The following is a 24,012-nucleotide window of genomic DNA, read 5'->3' on the forward strand; positions in this document are numbered from 1 at the left end:
CATGTCTGAGAGAGCCTGTAAGATCTCTTAAGTGCAGATGGTCCTCGAACACCCTTCCCACAGCCCCTCTGAGGGCAAGGAAGTTTCTCATAACTGGCTTCAAAAAGCTTTTCTGGTTTCTCAACTCAACCAAGCCAGGCCCAGATGGGCACAGCAGATACAGTAAAAGAGGTGAAACAGGTCTGGGAAACAACAGTCAGCTCACCAGCATGACCTACTTCCCAGGGAGCAAAGGCAGCATTTGGCAGGGCTGCAGGGGCTGTGGCAGGAGAATTGCCTGCACAGGAAAGGAGGCAAAGGGCAGGACCTCTGAGAGCAGATTTACCTGCCAGTGGGACAGATATTTCCGCTGCTGGCAGCAAACCTGCTTTAAGAGGTTCCTGCTTGCTCTCCCCACATGTAACTGCTTGTTCCTGTCCCCGCAGGAGGGTTCCCTCTCTGACATGAGTCAGATAATCTTTCTTTCCCATGCTCTGAATGAGGAACGAGAACTTTTATAATGACAGTGGGGACGTTAATACTTCAGCTATTTCTACCATCCTGACTGCTGGTTGAGTTCACATGGGAAAAATTAGTAGCCCTGCTCTACATTGCTGCAGAAGTGCAGTACAGAGATACAATACTATAGGGAAATACTGTTTAGTCATTATTTGGGGTAGCTGCACAGTATGGACATTCTCTAAGAAAATGTGGTTTAAATGTAGAAAAAGACCATTTTCAGGAAACTTCAAAGATTTTTCCAGTTTTCCAGATGTAATTTTATTTGATTAAAAAATAATCAAGTATAGCAAGGTTACTCAATTGGCTAATGTGAAGGTAGGTTTTCAAAATAATTTTGTACTGGTAATAGCGAAGGACTTCTTCAAACAAGGAAAATAAACTCAATTCACATTTTAACAGCTTGGACTAGCACAATAATCTCCTATTGCAAAGTGAAATATAATCATCAGATATACTTTCTGACATTGACAGGAGATAAGTTCTCACAAAGTTACTGAACAGCTGCATTAATTCCATTATATGTTGGAGTCGGCCTTGCAACTTCTGTCACATTCAGAGCCTGACATACAGATGTGCAGGTGCAGCCAACACCTGCCTTGTAGACTTAGGCAACATTGTGATACAACCGTACTAACTAAAAATCATAGGGCAAAAGATATCAGAGATGTGCGTCTGCAAAACGTAGTTATGTGCAACATCATCATTATCTCCTGTCTATCCTAAGCATATAATCTAGTATTTGATATTGAAGGGGGTCTTTTTTTTAATTATTAATATTTACATTTATTTATCCATTTTGGGGCACCAGGGGTGTCACAGAGTGCTGCTGTGTTACATGTATAGTGAAAAATATTTTTCAAAGACATCCAGGTTGTATGGATGATGCAGAGGGAGTTGTAAAGCTGTCCCAAAATTGCCAGAAAAATTGAGCATAAAGTTTCAGTGCCTTCAGTAACCTCTTAGCCATCAGACTCTATGGCACAACCCAGAACACTTCTCTGTGACAGACAGGATTTAGATCACAAAGGAGAAGCCCTTTTTCTCAAATTAGTGGGGAAAATGGTACCTTTGTCACTCCCACCCTTGTCTAAATGTCTCTGTTTAACCACAGTGAGCCAATCCCTCTGACTTCTCTGATAGAGCTCTGGAGTGATAAAGGAAATTTTGTCTCTGTCTCTTTCTGCCATCTCTTTGTGCATTTATCTCTTTGACTACAGAACAGACCTCCCCTGCACTCCTCAGCCCTTCTGTGAGGAACTCATCTATAAATGGAACATCAGAAATGAGGAGGGAGGAAAGGGAAATAGGATGTGACTCGAGGACCTGCACTGCAACCACAGATGTCCACTGCTAGACATGCACTGACGTCAAGAAGATCATGCCCTCAAATTAGTGCATAGAAAGAGAACAAGTTTGGGATCTTTGAAACTACTGTGAATTGGATTTGCTTTACAAATGTCTTTAGTAAGTGCAATTAGATAAATATTTTTGAAAGTACCCTCTTCGAAGCTGATGCCACTGATCATATATCTTCCCCATATTCTTCTTCTAGTAAAGCAGTTTTCCCATATTGTCTCATTCTCCTTTTCACAAGGACCAATCACTCTTCCCAAAGTCTTGCCAAGAAAGAAAAAAATAAAGTCTTTGTCTTTTTCTCTCATCTTCTGAGATTTAATCAAGTGAACATTCAGCAGAATAGTTTGGTATTTTGTGAACACAATTCTTTTTTTATCCAATTGAGGCCCTTTTGTGATCAAGAAAAAAAGACAACTGTTGTGAGCTACAGGCTGTTTACACTGTTAAGAGGTTGATACGGGTCAGTTCTCTAAGGTTATTCTTAGTTCAACTGCTATGTAAACTGTTGATGTCACTGACGGGAGGCTGCTCTCCAGGACATTATATATATGATAATTATACGACAGAAAATGCAACATATAGTTGAATCTGACCTCCAAGTTCACTAGTTTAAAAAAGGAAAAAAATGTCTGTAAGAAACTTGCTGTTTTTACCGTTACTAAAATGTAATAAATGCCTTCAAGTTTATACTTAGTCTATAGCATATACAAGAGTCTTTTTTTCACATGGACAGAGCAAAGGCCCATCCATCTTTAACCTAGGGTGGATTGTAAGTCTTAATGTTCACTGTCTCCAGAAAGCCTTTTTGAGAGAAAACAGGCAAAAATCTATCTCATAACTAGACAATTGTCTGAAGCTGGGATCTTAACTCTCATATAAATATTTTATGTTACTCTACTAAGGAATCTCAGATAGATTTTTCTGAGAAATCAGAAATCATCAAAAATGAAGGAAACAACAAACAAGGGATTCAAGAAAAGCAGCACTTCCTCACTCAGCACATTTTCCTTGATTTTCATAGACATTCGGAATTACAGCTGCTGATATTACCACAAAAGTACGTAGTTACTGACTTTTCTTCCTCTTCCTGTAGGGCAAGCACAGCTGCTGAAATGCAAGCTCATTTCTATGCTTTTTTGTACATCATCAGTTTACCACGTTCCAACCATTCATAGTTGTGCAACACCCTCATTGGAGTAGTGGGATTACCACAGTGTCACAGACAGTTTAAATGAGTCTCATGGAAGCTATACAATTGTAACTATAATTTATATGCATAATTAAATGATGCATGACAGGGAAACAAGCCAGCTTTACTGAAACAGAACAAACTCACTGCTCTGATGCAACAGTTAAGCATCTCATCATTTATAAAATGAAACAGGTTTAAAACAAAAATCATTTAGAAAACAGGATGCTCGATATTGTAAAGTAGCATGTTCAAAGGATCATTTTTAGAACATTAAGGAAATGTACTAATCCAGTCAAGTTTTCAAAAGAATTACTGGCACCAAAATGTTATCTTCTGTTTGCTTTTTCACCATGCTGTAAGAATGGATCACTCTTAGGGGAAAGAAGATCATGTGTGCAAAACACCGCGTGAAGCTAAACAATCCTTAAATATGGCTAATTTCCATGTGGAGCTGATGACTTAGCACTGTCATCCTTCAAAAAAGAGAAAGAATCGCATGTCTTTAGTTTACGTATTTAAGAAGAAAAAAGCAAAGAGTGGAAATTTGATCCTGCTTCAATTTACTCCAGTAGCAAAACTCTTGCCATGACTTTAGTGGGAGTGAGACTGTATCTTAATTCATTCAATGTGAAGAAGAAACATCAGCCGGGAATAATGTTCGTGTTTATTAGATTTAAATTACTGCCATAGTTGTTTTTAACTGTGTTAAGTAAATCCTGTTGTGTAAGCCAAAGTTTGCCTTCATCTTGCCTTTTCCTATGTGATCTGTCACAATGCAGGATCCTGGTCTTCTGACTAAATCACCACTGGTCACAGCAAGCGTGGCTTGCTTTTGGGGCATGGCTGCATTCCTGTATAGGAATTATATAAATTTGTGGACGGCAATGTGGGTATGTCACTGGTGACAACGTCCAAACCTGGGCTGGGGCATGCCCCTCAAACATGAAAACAGGGTGCACACTTCAAATAAATGTATTATTTGAGTGCACAGATTGCTTCTAACATGTCCATGAAAAGTGTCAAAGTAAAGCAAAGCAATAGGCTTAAATCTGCAATTAAGAGTTTGCACTTCTATGGGAAAATCTAGGATAGTCACAAATTGAAAAAGGTTCATGTTTTTTATCTTTTCCTAGAGGACAATCAAGCTTTATGTCTGGTTATTCTCTGCCTCTCACTATAAGGTAAAACCTGGAAACACACACAAAAAATCTGTATAGATGTACGTGTCAATACATTGGGAAAGACTACTACCCAGAAGAGAGACAGCATTTGTCACTTGAAATTACTTTCCTTCTCCCTACTCTCTGGGCATGAGCAGGAGCAGTTTCCTAGCCATCAGCTGAGGTGTGCTGGGCTGCAGCTGTGAGATGAAGTAACTGCAGGGCAAAGCCCTGCTTGCTTCCAGCTCTCCTGCCTGAGCAAATGCTCAGCTGTTCTGGGAAGATGATGCTACACCACCCCATAAACACACTGCACTTGGAAGGGGATGAAACCTTCCCTTCAAAGACAACATCTTCAGCAGCCAAATGAACACATATGTGTGACCAAGTGTTCAGAGCTGCCTGATGTGGCCAATGTTGGTCAGTCTTCCATGAATAAGGAAAAGGGCCCCCTGTTATCCTCCTCATGGAGTCTTAATTCCAAAGAATGGAGATGCCAGGACTTGTCAATGATATGACTGTAACAATTTTATGGGAACTGGCAAGACAGTTAATTTCTCCTACACCTTATTCTCAGAAACACTGAAGTTATTTTGGCTAGGATACCTGGTGAGGGAGGAGGGAAGATCAGCTTGATTCTGACAACTGTATTAGTTGTGACTTCTGTTATGCTGTTATCAGCAACAAAAATATGATTTCATTATGACAAGCACTACCTGCACCATTTACAATGCAAAAGTGTGAAAACAAAGCAGTAACTTTTTTCTTGTTGTCTGTGGAAAAGGAAAAACAGTCATGTGTTCCCCCCCCCAAAAAAAAAAAGCAAGAGAAGGTACAATAAAGCTTGATATTCTCTTTCCTTTGGCTTTTCAGTTCCATCACAGTTCTCCAAATTAAGATTTATGTGCCATTTTGTATCTGCTGTTGATTTTTTCCCCCTACAGGGATATAGGTGGATAAGTCTGGATAGGAAACTATATCCCTCAAGCCAAACTGAAAGGTTTATAAAGTTGCTAATAAAAGTTTGGGTCAGGGCCTACATATCAATCATCCATTCATTGTCTTTTTAAATGAGCTCAGGCATTTTCCCAACCACTCCCAGCAGGTCTCTGCCACTATTTTAAACTAAGATTTCAGTGATTTCTTTTTTCCCTGTGCTGACCTCAATAATTTTTCTCTCTCCCCCTCCTTACCTGCCAACTGCATTCATCAGGATTTTGCCAAAGGCTATATGCTTTTGAAGTCGAGAGGAATTCACTAATTGTGAGTGTCAAATCCACAATAAATGCCACTACCATATGGTACATGCTGCTATTGGGGATTATCTCAAAAGGCCTAGCTGTGAAAAGCCTGGCTGTATGTAAGGAGGGTTTTATTGCTAACTTTCATAACTCATGTCAGGTTGTTTGGTTTCTGTATTCATTGGCTTAAGTGAGTGCAACTGTTTCCTGAATTTATAAAAATGTTGTCAAGATCTCTTAATCTCTCTTCCTCTGAATCTCTCTCACACGAACACATTAAAACACATACATATACAGCAGAATAGCACACAGAGTGGCACACGAATCTAAATAGTATATCCTTGTGCTTACTCAATAAATTCCTGTATGTGTTACACTCATGATAAACATATTATAACCACTGATGAAGCTTTTACAGCCTCCTGCCCCATCGTGCCACCCTAAGTGTAATTCTGCAAAGCATAGAAAGACCTAAGTTTGAAAAACTGAGAGCAGAATTAGCTGCTGGATGGGGTGCTGACATAACTACACCAGACATCATTTCATTTAACAATACAGTATCAGTGATGTATCTACAGAATCATAGAATCATGGAATCATAGAATAGTTAGGGTTGGAAAGGACCTCAAGGTCATCTAGTTCCAACCCCCCTGCCATGGACAGGGACACCTCACACTAAACCATATCACACAAGGCTTCATCCAACCTGGCCTTGAACACTGCCAGGGATGGAGCACTCACAGCCTCCCTGGGCAACTGATTCCAGTGTCTCACCACCCTAACAGGAAAGAATTTCCTCCTTATATCCAATCTAAACTTCCCCTGTTTAAGTTTTAACCCATTACCCCTTGTCCTGTCACTACAGTCCCTGACAGAGTCCCTCCCCAGCATCCCTATAGGCCCCCTTCAGATACTGGAAGGCTGCTATGAGGTCCCCACACAGCCTTCTCTTCTCCAGGCTGAACAGCCCCAACTTCCTCAGCCTGTCTTCATATGGGAGGTGCTCCAGTCCCCTGATCATCCTCGTGGCCCTCCTCTGGACTTGTTCCAGCAGTTCCATGTCCTTTTTATGTTGAGGACACCAGAACTGCACACAATACTCCAGGTGAGGTCTCACAAGAGCAGAGTAGAGGGGCAGGATCACCTCCTTCAACCTGCTGGTCACGTTCCTTTAGATGCAGCCCAGGATACGGTTGGCTTTCCGGGCTGCGAGCGCACACTGCCGGCTCATGTTCATTTTCTCATTGACCAGCACCCCCAAGTCCTTCTCCGCAGGGCCGCTCTGAATCTCTTCTCTGCCCAGTCTGTAGCTGTGCCTGGGATTGCTCCAACCCAGGTGAAGGACCTTGCACTTGGCATGGTTGAACTTCATAAGGTTGGCATCAGCCCACCTCACAAGCGTGTCAAGGTCCCTCTGGATGGCATCCCTTCCCTCCAGCATATCAACCGGACCACACAGCTTGGTGTCATCGGCAAACTTGCTGAGGGTGCACTCAATCCCACTGTCCATGTCAGCGATGAAGATGTTAAACAAGACCGGTCCCAACACCGATCCCTGAGGGACACCACTCGTTACTTGTCTCCAGCCAGCCATTGAGCCATTGACCACAACTCGATGTCCCTTGTAAAATCTGTGGAAGTGAGCTGTACACTCAAAGCAAAAAGAAATCCGATTTCTATAAAAAGTTGTCCATCAATACATAAATACATCTGTATTTAAACCCCTCAGCCAGTAATATTCTTAACAAGTACACAGGAGGTTAAGAAATTCCTCAGAAAAACATGACTTGTGATCCAGAGGGAAGAAGAAAGAAAACAACATTTCAAGAGTTTCACATACCAACTAAGTGATAAGGGAATTACAACAATAAAATGTCAGTGCCATTTGAAACACTTGGGCAGCTCTCTCAACTTTCCCTGATGTTCTAGAAAGGTGTGGGTGTCCTCCACACTCCACATCATACCCACTAGCCACATAAGAATGTTTCCAGTGTTTCAGGTAGCACTAGAAGCCAACGATTAGGCAATGACACCTGCCTCATTTACATATAGTATATTAATATCCTCTTGGAGTAAACTGAAATAATGTTTTACAACCCCAGTTCTATTTCACAATAATGTACCCTTCCATCCAAAAAAGATAATTTAATTGTGTCCTTAGTAAGAATTCATCTATTTTTAAGGCCCCTATCATGTGTTTCTGGGAACTCTAGGGACAGTGTTTCACTTTCCTAGTTAATAATAAAAATCAATTGTTGGCAATATCACATCAAAACAAAAGTGGTGGAATCAGAGAAACTACCCAAAAGTTTACCTTTATAGGAAAGCTTAAGTCTTGGGATATTTTGTTTTGATGTTCCAGTGACTGGAAGGAACAGCATCACTAAAGATAACAGGCTGCAGGCATGTGGTACTTGGAAAGCTCTCATTCTGTTCTCTTCTTCTGTATCTTCTTTTGCACTATGGTGAAATATCTCCCCACTTTTCAAACAATCCAAATTTAATCTGGAAGAAAAAAGAAAACATCTGTAGATTTTTTAAACTGTTATATAAATAATAATTCTGAAAAGAAGCCAGACCTATCTTTAAAGAGTAGCTTATTTAATACATTTGCTAAAAAAGTAATTTCCTCTAGTATAAATCAAAATGTTGTAAATATCTTTAACACTAAACTTACACAATTTGAGGTTGGAAAAACACGTAAACCTCTCAAACACCAAGGCTGAAGTTTAAGCAGAAATTAAATTAATGCACTACCCATAAAAAGAACATTTGCCATTAAAAAGTAACCATGAAACTTCTTAGTTCATACTGCTTCATTGGATATCTTAATGTTTTATAACTCTGTCTTTATCTCAGTATAACAGCTATTGTATGTTTATGCTATGACTAGAATAAACTGTAATATCTCAGATATCATGGGTGTACAAGCTGAGCTAACAGTGAGTACATACCCATCATAAACTTTCATAAATAAACTAAGAAAATTGGATAAAGCAAGAAGCTTTGTTTAGTTTTAATTGAGAAAAAAGTCAATGCAGCTGATGGATTTAAATATGCTTTCAGGATGGTATTTCCAGCAGAATAACTGCCTCAATCCACCCACCAAAATGTCCTATAAACTTTAATGAGTGGTTCGCACTGGGGTCAATAGGCTGATATGGGACTTCATTAGCACAGTGTGCAACTAAGCCAGCTTTGCAACACTTTTCACTTACTAACAGTCATTCATATTCTATAAATCTTAAAGTGTTTTACAAATGAAAGTAATTATCACTGTCCTTATATTCCCTATGCAAAAACAGAGTCATAAAACTGCAGTGAACCTACTTCCTCAAGGTCACACAGCCACCACAGTAGTTGAATACAAAGCAGCAACAGCAGTCCTGGTGTCCTGTTCATACCCGGTTGTAAGAGATCCCTCTTGCCCAATAACTCCACTTTTGCATATTAAAATTATTTCAAATGGCATCCTGAGTTCTGAAGGCAGAATTTGATCGTTAATAAGTCACAGAGATCAGGGTATGAAAATATTTGCAAGACCGGATCATCCCCCCTGCAAATTCAAGATACCAGAGGTCAGGGGAGACAGTGAAATGGCAAATGTCAGCGTTTGAGTAACGCCGTAAATCAGGGAGTAAGGAAATGTTATAGTTAGTGGTGAGATTAATGGCTCATGACTTGCCATGAAAATTCTTTTCTGAAAGGTACTGAAAGACCCTGATTAAAAGAGTAATCCTAGTGCCCACATAAACCAGCACTTGCATGGACATCAAGGGAAAGGCTCCTTGTGAGCCTAGGAGAGTCACATCACAGAGCACAGCCCCTGAGCCTTTCCAGCAGTCTGGCACTTATGCTCACTGCAGCACTGCTGCCAAAGCACCTCTGTGAGCTGCAGAGGCATCCAGAATCAATTTAGCACCTCATGATGCAGGCTGTACATCCTTCCTGGCATGAAGGGACTGGAAAGAAGACCCCTTCAGTTCTCTCTGCCAGAGGAAATCTCTTTCAGAGAAAGCTGGAGCTCTCTGAGCCTCTAGACCTTCTGTCAATAGCAAGAGACAAGGGAGTGTGCAGGAAGGGCCTGACAGGGAAAGAGAGAGAAGGAAACAATTTGTAAAACCCCCAAAGCATCATTCCTATTGCAGAACACTGAGCTTCTGTCTTCTCAATCCCTTCCTCAATGCTCACATTCAGCTTCCGAATGAACTAGTGTCACTAGCTGGGTTTTTTTGGGCAAGTGTCACTACATATTCATGAGATGATTTGGAAAGAAAACAAAACAAACATGAAATGCCTCTGGTTCATCTTTCCTTTCCCTTTATTAGAGTATAAGATCTCGAGAGAAGGCCCTCACTTCTTTCATGCCAATACATCTATTTGTATTTGGACTACGAAGGCCTGATATCAACTAGACTACTACAGGACTTTATCACCATAATGAGATTTATTTGGGGGGGAAAAAGGGGAAAAGAAAGGAAGTGAAGAAGAGGAAGACTATATCAAGACAAAAGGCACCAGCCTATATTAAGAGGCACCAGCCCTCTTCATCTTCAGTGGGATGATAGAAACAAACCATAATTCAAAATCAGCAATTAAGAGGGAGTCACTCACTGCAAGTATGCTGAGAATTCATGGCTTAAGGGTCTGGGCCTCAGCCAATAGGGAACTCACCAGAGGATTTGGAGCTTATTTTCTTGAGGCAAAGCACAGTGAAGAAACAGGACTAAATCTGCAAATTACAGAAAAAAAGAGTTGCTTGAACACACTGTCATTTGTGTAATTAATTGAGGATGAGCACCAAGCTCACCTCTTTGGCCATACCTCACAACCTCTTTTTTTTTTTTTTTATGGAAGCCTTTCTTCTTCTTCTGTTATTTTTTTACGGTGTTTTAGTTTTTAGGGTTTTTTTTAGTTTTTAACTTTACTCTTTTATTTTAATAATGTCTGTGAAAAAACATTTGCTTTAATTCCTGACACAAGGCGGTTTAGTTTACACTGGAGACAGCTGCTCTGTGCGCTTGAGCCAACCCCATCTTGTCCTAGATTCATTGCAATCTGGCCAGATTGTCACATATATTTTTAGTTTATGATGATCTTCTAACACAATTCCAGCTTCCACACAAAATCCTTCCAGCAGCCTAATGACTCGCTCAGGTTAATGAACTTCAGACCAACTAGCTGGCCATTAATCTTCAGGAAATATCCTTCCTGTCTGCAACATATGTAATGTCAATCAGAGTCCTCTGCTGAAAACAGCCATAGTCACGCTGCTCAGAAGTAATCAGACCAATGAACAGAAATAAAATATAAAGCCTAAAAGCAAATCTAACTCCCCCGTTCTTTCCTCCCCTCAAAAGTAAGAAGAGCTTTGTCAGAGGAGGAAAAATTATTGTTTCCTTTAGTTCTTCAATACTCCTGCTAAGCACCAACACACTCTAAAACTTCCTTATTGTGAAGAGACTCAAAATAAATGAGGAAAAAGAGCTTGAAAAGAAAACCAATGAGGCTAAAACTGCTTTCCCACCTTGGCTTCAGCTAGGAAATATCTGCACTGTGTTAACTGTCACCTGCGAGACCGACTGGGAAAGGAAGCTATGCGTACACCTCACTGAAATATGGGTATTCCCAGTGGAAAAAAGGAGCTTTTATTTGCCCCTCATGGGGGTGGAAGGCATGATGCTGAAGGTGGGGCTGAGAAGCCTGGCTCCATCATGCTAGGACCTCCTTGTGGGGCTTGTAAATTCATAATGGTCTATAGGTTAAACCTGCCAGAAGGCAAAGTGTAGATCTGCCACCTTGCCAGAGAGAAGGGGCTGGATGTAACCGGCACATACGTGATATCACATCCCTGAAATGAGGTGTCACCTCCCTGCAATTGGTCAGATTTAGTGAAGCCTATAAAACAGATTGCTCCATAGCTACTGTCTGAAACAGGGAAACCTGGAGCCAATTTACTAAACATAATTTATTCCAGGCCCTTTGTTGCAATAAACAGAGCTCTTCAGCCTTCCCAAACCACAGACAGTAGGGAGCTCTGTGCTCATGGGAGTTTTTTTCAGATCCTTCAGCTCAAACCTATCTAAATCTCACATTCACAAGTACTGTGTAGGTTTCCGACTCTCCTGGCATCATGAAGTCCAGAGCTGGAAGGACTGTGACCCATCCTCAAACACACACAATTTTTTAACAGTAGTTTGTGTAACTCTCAATGTAATTCCATGACAAAAACCTATACAGAACTGGAGTATGATTTAAAACCTGTCTCCAGCACTAGCTCTCTGAGGCTATTAGGAATTTTGTACTCCAACAAAGAAGACAATGAAAACAGCCTGCAGCAAATACAGGAAAAGTGATTAACCAGATGGTATGGCACAGTTATACTGATTCTAATAGCAACATTGCAAATCGCAACTACTGAAAATCCAGAGCAACTTTTTAGTTGGCTCATGATGATTTAAAAAAGCTGGAACAGAATAGAAAAATTTCTGATTGTCACAATAGACTGATAAGCTGGCTGAAGAAGTTACCTAGCCCATTTAGTCTCAACATGTAAAATACTGTGTCTGATGCTGGAATTTTTTTTCTCATCTACCCGTGTCTGAGATCTTGCAGTTTATTTTATTTTTCCATGAAGTGAGAAGAGAGTAAAAAATGTCCCTTGCAGATACCAACCAAATAGCCTAAGTGGCCTGTTAGACAAACATACTCCTTTAAAAGATTTAAAACTAATTAGCTGCAAAAAGAAACAGAAAGGACCCCACCTACAGTTCTATTTTATTGAAAGGTACATTATCCTTTTGCTCATAACATACATGTACTTAATATATGTGTATGATAACAGCATACAAATCTAAAGCATATTACTACAAATATATAGATACATGTTTCCAATGTATTTACCTCTAGATGTCTCATCTATAAATTATCACACATATGCCAAAAGAAAAATGTCTACAGTTTCCTATGGTGTATTTCAAAACTATAATCATGAGCTGGATATTCAATATTCTGTGTTAATAAAGGGGAAAAGTAGAAGAGTATGTGAGTCAAATGGATAACTCATAAAATAAAATAGACTAAAAATAAAATTAGATCTCCAGGCTTACTTGACATTCTTAAGTTACTTCCTAAATAACAAAGATATTCATCCAGAGCACACTGAAGCAATGTTCCTTTTTCCCTTAGATAGATGGTCTGTTGATATAGTGCCTGGCAGAGGAGGCTTTTCGTCGTGAAATCTCAGTTTAAAGCTAACTCCATCCAAGAACTGGTAAACAGTATTATTCATCACTGTTCTCCCGTTTATTAAGTAGCTTTTGTGCTGTTTATAGTGCAGCAAATGTTCTTTTCCATGTTCTGTCTTTTACAAAGGGTGATCAGTATTACATCACTTCCCAACAAAGATTACTAAATAAAAAGACAATAGTACAATCTAAAAAAAAATAAGCCTACAGTAGGTGATTTTTTAGTTTGTTTTGATTAAATCTTTGAGTTTAGTAGATCTGGTTTAGATAAGGTTTTGTCATGAAGCAGACTTTGCTGTTGTTATATACCCAGATGAAAAGTAAAGACTCATATGAAGCATAACCCAGCTTATAATGAGTTTCACAAAGCTTCACAGGCTTTACCTTCACTGAGCTCCTCACAGGATTAATACACTATCCATTCAACACCAGTAATTTGAAGGCAAGAAAAATCTCTGTTCTAATTCCCACTTGAGAAGAGCCAAATAGAATAAAGAAAAATGAAGGGACTGAGAGACAAGTGGGATGTAACTGAAGGAACAAAGAGTCAGAAAAAAAACCTTGTTTTTATTTCAGACAACCATCCGATAATAAAGCTCTCCAATGGATAGAAAATATAGGATTACACTGGATTTTTAGTTCATTAAGCTAAACTCAAGCAGAAGCAAAAATGGTGACTATGGAAGTGAAACATGAGAGAAGAATGAACTCACTTATTTGGTTTATTTTTTATAGTTTTCTTCGTCTTTCTGAAATCTACTGATGGAAGCATTTCTAAATCTAATTTCTAAATATGGTCTGTTTGGAGATGAATACTGGTAAGAATGGATAACCTTTCTAGAGGAGTCTGTCACATTGCTATGAAGAGCTTATCTGACCATGAAATTTACCATCAGTCACCTAAAATTATACACACAGGAAATAAGCACTTTATCATCAAAAGATACTAGAATATTTTTCAGGTCAGAGTCAGTGGGGTTAGGATTACATGCAAAGATTTCCCTCAGACGTAGAGGCACTCCTTTCAGAATGTGGCAGATAGACAGCTGTGCACACAGACATGTATCACTAGAAACAGTGATTCTGAGAAGTTTTATCTGTGGCATTGAATCTTTTGGGCATACAATGCATAAATCCAAGATGGACGACAAAACAAATGCCTTCAATTCTTTGTACACCTTTGCATCTCCTTAAGAAAAAAAGAAAGAGCTGTAGTTTTACATTCTATAGCTTGTTTCTCAAACACAATGTCTGTTGACAAAGAAAAATGGTGGAATGGAAAGCAACTTGTCAGTTGATAATGATATTGCAAAGAGGATGTAGGCAAACAAAATGTCCCACCAGTCAGATGGAAAACTGAAATCTTTCACACATGGATACCTACATGCCTTTCACTCTAAAGTTAGATACATATGCATCTCAGATGGACTTTTTCCTTCTTTGTTTCTTTTTTGTTGGTGAAAGGAACTGAGACTTCAGATTTGGCAGTGTTCAACGCCAGGTAGGACAGGGCCTTGAGCAACCTGGTCTAGTGGGACGCGTACCCTGCCTGTGGCAGAAGGATTGAAAGCAGATGATCTTAAGGTCCTTTGCAGCCCTAACCATTCTATATTACAACTGTACTAACAGCTTCCCATAGGCTCTTTATTTAGAATGAGAGCACCCTAAATATCTGATCACTAAAAAAAAACCCACAAAACAAACTAAACACAGGACAAAGAAGAAAGCAGAGTACAGCACAATTTAGCAACATGCAAGAATCAAAAGGAACCCTAAGCCAAACCTCAGCGTTACATTATTTTAAGTACAGCATGTTTCCCCTGCAAACCACAAAAAAAAAAAAAAAAACCTCTTGAGCTATGAAAAGTGATTCTAAGATGGAGTTTGTAACTTTGGTATCCAAGAAAAGAAAAAGGCAGGAGGACGAGAATTTCTAGACATTAATGAGAAGGTAAACTAGATGAAAGCCGCTTCCTGCTGAGCACCGTGACGTCTGAAGGTTTCCAAAGAGAGACAGAGAATTTTCCTCTGAAACGTCTGTCACCACCTGCAGCACTTTGGGGTGGCTTGGCTCAGCTCTGAACAAAGCAGACAGGCAGAGAACGCATGCAGGAAGCTTTGCCTCTGGAACAGCCTTGGCCTGCTGTTGAGAAAATACTGAAAAGCCAAAAAAGTGTCATGATGGCCATCAGAGAAAAGAAATGCTCATTTTGGGGAGACCTGCCTGAACATTTAAACACTAACAGATTGCATTTGTCCTGCTAGAACCTGAATTAACCCCAGGCAGTACTGTCAAGTCAGCGAAACCACTGACCCTGCAACTATCATTCTTTTGCTGGAAGAAACATACACCTATAATGGCCAACTCAAAGGAAGGATTACAGACTCTTTCTCACCTCCAGGAATACTTGCCAGTGTTTGCTATGGAAAAAACTGTTCTCTGTGCCTCTTTTCACAGGAGACGTTCCAACATCTGCAGAGGTGGAGCATGAGTCCTCTAGCTGTGACAGTTCTATTACTGGAGGATTGGACTGGCTGGTATTTCTGGGGTTACCAGTGGCAATGGGGTGTTATTTTACAGGTTAGTTACTTGAAAAGAGAATTCCCCTGCCATGTATTTTGTATGCTCTTGAAAAACACAGCTTGATGGGAAGACAGTGTAGCACTCTAGTGAAATTTGTTATGAATCAATTCCATACTTAATTCTAGGCACAATGCAGCAGCAAGGTTAAGTAATATAAAATACTCTGAAAGCATATAGTCAGTGAGCTGTCTGCAAGATTTATCTACACATAGAAATAAGTAGGGCTCTTATACCCTTGGTCCAAGAAATTCAGACCTAAGCCAGCTCCTACTGTTGTATAGCTCCATTAATTGCATACTATACGATGACAATTTCAGCTATACATGAATCAGAGGCACCACCAGCCAGCCAACTCTGTGTGCAGGTAGAAATGGTTCTGCCCACGGCTACCCAGTCCATCCATACAACCATAACCCAGCGGAACCTACTAAAAAACACCAAACAACCAGAATAGAAAAACAAAACAAATCCTCTCCAAAACAGAAATAAATAAAGGAATGAAGATTTACATATACAAATATATTTATAATGTTAATTTCATTTCACAGCAAATACTTCATTGTGCTAAAATTTGTAGCTAGACTTATCTGATATAAGCAGAAATGTCTTGCCAGCTAGTTTGGAATTCTGCTTAAATGCTTGTAAGGACTCAGATTTCCCAGCTCTATCTAAAAGCTGCCTATAGGACTCTCAGAGAAAACTAGAATGTTACGAATATTAAGGACAGACAACTGCATGCTATAGCTGGCATCTTAAAATTATTAATTCTTTGTATCCTGACAGGATGCTTCATTAACTGCCAGTATTACCTAGTTCATTGTCAGCTGTGTAAAAGTCTGACCTGATAGTTTTCAAAATAATTCAGGATAATACAGTTTAGTGATGGTTAAAAAATATGCACTTCATATGGCAGCTGGACTTTGATCAAATGTTTGCTCTCTATCCAATGGCATATTTTCATAGAATTCCTTTCATCAGCGTATGGCCTCATTATTTGATGTACTGCCAGTGAGCTCTGTACAGCACAGTCTGCAGGGCTTTAATATATAAACTACAGTATAGAGAGAGACAAGCCGGAAGGATTTTAATTTACACTTCCAACAAATTTCTATTTAATAATTCATACTCTACACTTCAACTCCATTGGAGGAGGGGTTTTATGAGGGTTTTCTATACCCATTGTCTAATTAATTTTGGATCAACATTTTGTGCAGCCAGTATGTAAAACGATATACACATGAATGCGTACACTACAATGCAGTGATCTGTGTTGGCACATTAACCCCGTTATTATATTGTTAGGCTGCATGCCTTTGCTTTCTTCCTAGTTTTTTTTTTTTAAGGTTTGATTTAATTTTGCATTTGGAAGATGTGTGACAGGGCATCAGCAGAGCCACTGTAACACATCCCATTTATAAGCTTACACAAGTCACTAACTTTATGTGGATCTCTTCCTCTTGACAGGTTTCTCTCAGGTACAGATCACCACAACACCCCAGCAGTTTAAAAGCCTTAATGGCTCTATTCTTTACCCTCTATCCTTGTCATTATGGGTTAATTGATTTTTTGTAATGTTACCATAGGAGATGACATCACTTGCATAAGGTCATACCAACAGTTAGGACCAGTACCCACATCCCCTTAACATCCAGGCAGTGCCTTAGTCACCCCAGCCAACAACTTCTCACCAGGGACTATAGATTGCTGGCTGTGATTCCTGTGGCAAGATCCATGACCCACATACCACTTCTCACAGCATTTTACTCTTGATTTAAGCCCTTGGAAAACTGCAGAAAATTACAAGCAATCACAGTTTCATTTTCCATAAACAAGAACTTCAGAGAGCTGTGTAAGGAGTAACGTGCAGCCAGTGTGAGTTCAAACAGCAGGTAATAGAAGATTTAACAGTCCTGTGTTCACTGATCACCAACTTTGCCATTTTCAAAGATTAGAACATGCTGCTATCAGACCCTAAGAGAAATTTCTGCTTGTGCTGCAGCAGAAATCAAATTGTATTTGGTACAATAGAGTTGTTTTGTTGGTCTATTTTTAAGCTGCTTTGTGAATGGTGAAGCATGACAGTTTCTGGAATCTGAAACAGCCATACTGAAAAAGAAAACAAGAATTCAGGCACTGCCACCTCCATTCAACGCAGAACTATTTTCACTTTGGTTTAAAACCACAGTAACTTTCCTTTGTCTCGTGAGGACAAAGTGAGGACACGGAGTGCACAGATGAATAAATACTTTGCTGAAAAATAGCAAGGCTTTTTAGACAGTTAACCAGTTAGTTACTGTGGAGTTGCCATAATCAGAAGATTAATACAAAGAAGGTAGGATGTAAAACACCATCTCTAATTGCCTTTTCTCAGTAGACACTTGTCGCTAAAAAGATGAGGCAGTCTTGATCCTGAGGGAGTTATGAGGCTTCATTCCCTACAGCTATGTTCAACACTGGAACAGGGGTTCAGAGAAGTTACAGATTCTCCAGCTTTGCAGACATGTGAAATTCAGCTGGACATGGCTCTGAGCATTCAGATCCAAAGTTGAAAGTACCCAGCCTTTGAGCTGCAAATGAGACCATATGACTTCCTCATGTCCCTTCCAAACTGAATTTTTCTATTAGTTTTTTTTTAAAGCTAATGGACAAAGGAATAACTGAACTGGATCACACACTGAAGGCCTTCAGCATCATCCAAAACCTTTCCACTGATCAACTTCTGGCTCTGACAGCCATCAAATGGTTTTCTTACTCTTTTCTTGCTCCTTACAGATAGGAAAAGCCTCACACTCACAGAACCTTGTCCTCATGGGGGACTGCAACCACCCTGACATCTGTTGGAATGCTGGTACTGCATGGCACAAGCAATCCTGGAGGCTCCTCGATTGTGTGGAAGACAACTTCCTTCTGCAAGTAATAGAGGAGCCGACAAGGAGAGGTGACATGCTAGACCTTGTGCTCGCCAACAGGGAAGGGCTCGTTGAGAATGTGGTACTCCAGGGCAGCCTTGGATGCAGCGATCACGAGATGGTCGAATTTGAGATCCCCAGGACAGTGAGAAGAGCGTGTAGCAGGCTCACTGCCCTGGACTTCAAAGGAGCAGACTTTGGCCTCTTCAGGAGCCTGCTTAGTAAGGTTCCATGGGATATAGACCTGGAGGGCAGGGGGGCCCAAGACTGTTGGTTGATATTCAAGGATCACCTGCTACAAGCTCAGGAGTGCTGCATCCCAACTAGAAGGAAGTGTGGCAGAAGGGCCAGGAGACCTCCTTGGATGGATAAGGAGCTGCTGAGGAAAATTCAAATGAAGAAAGAGGCTTATAAAAAATGGAAGCAAGGACAGGCGGCCTGGGTAGAGTACAGGGATGTTGTCTGGGAAGCTAGGGACCAGGTTAGGAAGGCTAAGGCCCAGTTAGAATTAAACCTAGCCAGGGATGTTAAGGATAATAGGAAGGGATTCTGCAGGTACGTAGCAAACAAAAAACAGACTAGGGACAAAGTAGGCCCCCTGAGGAAGTTTTCGGGAGAACTGGCTACACAGGATTTGGAGAAGGCTGAGGTTCTGAATGACTTCTTCGCCTCGGTCTTCACTGGCAAAGGCTCCGACTGCATCACCCAGTTCTTAGAAGGTAGACGCAGGGACTGTGAGAATGAAGACCTTGGGCCCACTGTGGGAGAGGATCTGCTTCGAGACCATCTTCAAAATCTGAACGCGCACAAGTCCGTGGGACCTGATGGAATCCATCCGCAGGTCCTGAAGGAGCTGGCAAATGAAGTTGCTAAGCCACTGGCCATCGTATTTGAAAAATCATGGCAGTCAGGTGAAGTTCCCGACGACTGGAAAAAGGGAAATATAACCCCCATTTTCAAGAAGGGGGAAATGGAAGACCCAGGAAATTACAGACCAGTCAGTCTTGCCTCTGTGCCTGGCAAAATCTTGGAGCACATTCTCCTGGAAGGCATGCTAAGGCACATGAAAAACAACAAGGTGCTTGGTGACAGCCAGCATGGCTTCACTAAGGGGAAATCCTGCCTGACCAATTTGGTGGCCTTCTGTGATGGGGCTACAGAATTGATGGACAAGGGTAAAGCAGTTGATGTCATCTACCGGGACTTGTGCAAAGCGTTTGACACTGTCCCATACCACATCCTTCTCTCTAAATTGGAGAGATATCAATTTGATGGATGGACCACTCGGTGGATAAAGAACTGGCTGGATGGCAGCACACAAAGAGTTGTGGTCAATGGCTCAATGGCCGGCTGGAGACAAGTAATGAGTGGTGTCCCTCAGGGATTGGTGTTGGGACTGGTCTTGTTTAACATCTTCATCGCTGACATGGACAGTGGGATTGAGTGCGCCCTCAACAAGTTTGCCGATGACACCAAGCTGTGTGGTCCAGTTGATATGCTGGAGGGAAGGGATGCCATCCAGAGGGACCTTGACACGCTTGTGAGGTGGGCTGATGCCAACCTTATGAAGTTCAACCATGACAAGTGCAAGGTCCTGCACCTGGGTCGGAGCAATCCCAGGCACAGCTACAGGTTGGGCAGAGAAGAGATCAGAGCAGTCCTGCAGAGAAGGACTTGGGGGTGCTGGTCGATGAGAAAATGAACATGAGCCGGCAGTGTGCGCTCGCAGCCCAGAAAGCCAACCATATCCTGGGCTGTATCAAAAGGAGTGTGACCAGCAGGTTGAAGGAGGTGATCCTGACCCTCTACTCTGCTCTTGTGAGACCTCACCTGGAGTATTGTGTGCAGTTCTGGTGTCCTCAACATAAAAAGGACATGGAACTGCTGGAACAAGTCCAGAGGAGGGCCACGAGGATGATCAGGGCACTGGAGCACCTCCCGTATGAAGACAGGCTGAGGAAGTTGGGGCTGTTCAGCCTGGAGAAGAGAAGGCTGCGTGGAGACCTCATAGCAGCCTCCCAGTATCTGAAGGGGGCCTATAGGGATGCTGGGGAGGGAATCTTCATCAGGGACTGTAGTGACAGGACAAGGGGTAATGGGTTAAAACTTGAACAGGGGAAGTTTAGATTGGATATAAGGAGGAAGTTCTTTCCTGTCAGGGCAGTGAGGCACTGGAATCAGTTGCCCAGGGAGGTTGTGAGTGCTCCATCCCTGGCAGTGTTCAAGGCCAGGTTGGACAGAGCCTTGTGTGATATGGTTTAGTGTGAGGTGTCCCTGCCCATGGCAGGGGGGATGGAAGTCGATGATCTTGAGGTCCTTTCCAACCCTAACTATTCTATGATTCCATGATTCTAGTGATCACTCTTATCTTTCCAAGGACTTCTAATGGGGGCAACACCTACCTGACCTGCACACAAATCAACTCCCTTACTACTGAAACCCGACTGAAATCAGGAATGCTTTCCTTTTTCAAAACTGTCTGAAAGCAGCAGTAACTGATTCACAAGCACGTCATAAAACCCTGTATCGAGAATAGCAATGTATGCATAGGGCAAGTGAAGTACACACAGAATAGGTACAGACACTTCATTAGCTATATAACTTAACCCAGTATCTCACGGCTGAAGGATACCATTTACCCACTCAGTCCTGGTTTACCCATCCCATGAGAACTAAACATGGAACCAAGTGTCGAAACTATTGACACTGTATTTGAAATAATGCTTTTGCCTGCACTGATGAGACAAGAAGGGGATTCCTTCCAGGATTCCCCCAGTAGAGCTCAAAGAGGAAGCTGATGAGAAATACCGCTGGATGGACAGCAGACACCCAAACCAAGCCAATGAGTTCTCTTTACCCAGATGACAAAATATCAGCTGTATGTCCCAGCCTAAATTCTCTTTTCTGTCCAAATTCTGTTAGTCCTCCCTGCCAGTCTGTCATTTCTCAATTGCATCAAGAAGGGGAAGCCACTCTAGTTACTACATTAAATGCTTCAGAAGGTTGTGGGGAGAAAAAACTAGAAAGGATTTGGCATTTGTGCTGACTTGGCTAGAAAAAGGATGTGGTGGAGAAGATTAAGTTGTGTTTCCATAGCCATGGTTGAGCAGGTGGCAAACATCTACCACAGGTGCTTGTTCTGTAGAGGATCCCACTCCCTGGTAAAACAGGCACCCCTCAAAGAAACCAGGGCTTAAAAATATCCAAGTCTCTTTACGTCAGATGAGCCCTATGTAAGTTATGAAACCCCTCGGGATCATTATGATTAACTATCTTTCTTAAGCTATTCCCCACGAGGCTTTAGTGCTTTTAAACCACTGACCCCTTGAAATAAAGAGGTAGATTTCTCTTTTCACAGCTGTGACTCAACACAGGGAGGAATTCAGAGACATCTGAAAGCAAAGCCAGGCAGAATTTAAAACAAAATCCTGCAATGACAGATTCAGAGAGTGATGGCTGCAGCTGGAGCTTGCAAATATAACAACAAACTAAATGAGTATGTATTATGCTAAAGCCTGAAGGGAAATTTCTTCACAAGGAACCAGAAAAACAGAACTACTAGAAATAGGTCATCAGGAAAACTAGATATTGGATGCTCAAAAGGAACCTTGGTGCATGGGTCCTTCAGCAAACTAAATGGTAACCACTTCCAAAATGAAGAGATAGGTGATAATCTATTAGACAAATTAATCCTCAGTTTTTCAATACTAGTTCTTTTTTTAAATCTGCAATGCAAAACTTAAATTCCTGTGCTTGGAGAGGAATAAACCACTAATAAGATGTAGTTTTTGAAACTTATATAATACGTTTTGTACAGTCAATTTAAAATATACAGTAACTAGTACATACATTATTGAGTCTTTGCAAAGGAAATGTATTTCTATTATTCCAGTTTCACAGCTGGAGAAGCTGATTCTAAATGTATTCAGTAGCCATCCTAGGAGGACTTGAAGTGAGTAAGGAGTAGAATCAGATTATATTAATTAAGAGTTATCAATGCCACTGTCTTAAACATGATATTCTTCTTTCTACCCAAACAGGTTACCTGGCACAGCATATCAGTTTTAAATGAACATGCACAAGTGTAAACATGAACTTTATAAATTATCTTGAAGATACTGAAGCATGGAACAGAGTTATGGAGGAATAAATCTATTGACCATCTTCATAGAGTACTGCAAAAGCAAAACTACTGGAAACTCCGCTTTCCTTGTCTGCTCAGCTGGGGTATGTGACTTTCATTAATGGCACAGGGAATAATGTTCTTGCACTCAGACCCAGGATGACTGATGTCAACTGAAGTTCAACCATTCACATTAATGGGGATCAGCATTTGTCTGAGGGAATGGAAGTCTCTTAGACCTCAGGGTCATGAATTGAAAGCTATCGAACATTTTCTCTGTTGTGCTGACCATCCTCCATACTCAATGAGATCAGCTGTCTAGACCCTTAGTCCCACTACAGATGCTTTGTGCCCTCCTGAGGCACAGAAAGACTTCATTGCTAATTCCTTCCGAGTAATGTGCAATGAAGGATAAGGTCTCACAACTCCCTTTCTAGGACACTCGGAATAGTCTCTTTACTTTGGAACTGAGGAAAAACCTAGACATATAAATGCAAACTGTGAGTTTTGTTATTCTGGAGATCTGTGATTAACTAAGACAAATGGTGACAGAAGCGCCATTAATGACAAAATAAAGACTACTGAAAGCAGTATCTAAAAAGAATGAAGATGACTAATAACTTGCACCAAGAAAATTATTGCTAAACTGCTATCGTCTCACACCATTAATGAACTGGGAGAAGGCAAAAAGCAGTTTTTCTTTCAGAAGGACTTTCTGGAAAAATACCTCTTGCAGCATTTTTTCTTGACAGGTTCCAGAGTATCTATTAGATATACATGAGTGATATAGATAAAACTCGTGGGTTGTAATCACTCTAATGATCAGCAAGCAGTTATTTCAGATGGCTTATACAAGTCTGTGGCTGATACCATCTGCCAAAACATGAAAATATGCAAAGAAAAACACTGCAGCAGAATTTTCTTCTTCTTAAGTAGAGCAATTTTGGAAGTAAGGAAAGTTATAATTTTCACCATCATCATTAATACTTATCATATTTAGAGCAACAATAATAATACTCATAACCATAACTTGAAAAAAAAAACTTTTTTGCAACAATTCTGCTAGATACAAATTTAAATGTTATGGGTAATAAGAAAGTAGGCTATTTCCAGAGACATTTGCAAGCTATAACTCAGCTCTGGAAGTCAGGACATGCAGAGTGAGTCAGTACAAAAAGGCCACTCAAACCTTGGCATCTTTATTCCTTTAGAGGCACCTCAACTACATTCTTGTTTTGCAGAAGTGCTTGTATAAATATTAAACAACACAAAACAATAAAAAGATAAGAATCCAGCATGTGAGTCCAATCCTAACAAAGGATGAGACAAATTGAAGAAAAAAAGATTAAAATAAATGCCTTATGTGCATAATAAATTTCAATATTATGAGTCACTGAATAGACTCATGAACTACAAATTGACCATACCCCTTTTAACTTTTCCACATAATGATGTCTTTTCTGAAAAGCAGGAACATCTTCAGCAGACAATTGCTACAGCTGAATGTTTGCTTATCAATAGTGTATATGTACTCTAGTGCAAGTTACAATACCTAAGTTTGACTAAAGATTTAGAAAACAGCATGTAGGATATAGCAGATGTGCAGCTAGATCAGCAAAAGCCTTCTGCATGTACTTGGAAAATTACCAGGATAAGTTACCAAGAAAACAATGCAAATCTATTCCTCACAGTAATATAA

At 40.6% G+C, this 24,012-nt stretch overlaps 1 protein-coding gene across 5 annotated transcripts in view; it reads right to left on the reverse strand.

The window, feature by feature from the left end:
- Positions 1–24,012, reverse strand: part of SEMA3D (semaphorin 3D) — a 145,850-nt gene that overhangs the window by 91,192 nt on the left and 30,646 nt on the right. For 4 of the 5 annotated variants that reach the window (XM_065667276.1, XM_065667292.1, XM_065667304.1 and 1 more), the window contains exon 2: positions 7,765–7,955. In XM_065667276.1, the coding sequence (XP_065523348.1) occupies positions 7,765–7,879 (115 nt within the window). In that variant the 5' untranslated portion in view covers positions 7,880–7,955. Of the gene's footprint in view, positions 1–7,764; positions 7,956–10,124; positions 10,166–24,012 lie in introns of those variants that run through there. The other variant, XM_065667282.1, reaches the window with a different exon arrangement.

The sequence above is a fragment of the Lathamus discolor genome, chromosome 1 (genome assembly GCF_037157495.1).
Source record: "Lathamus discolor isolate bLatDis1 chromosome 1, bLatDis1.hap1, whole genome shotgun sequence".
In the NCBI taxonomy this organism is placed as follows: Eukaryota; Metazoa; Chordata; class Aves; order Psittaciformes; family Psittacidae; genus Lathamus; species Lathamus discolor.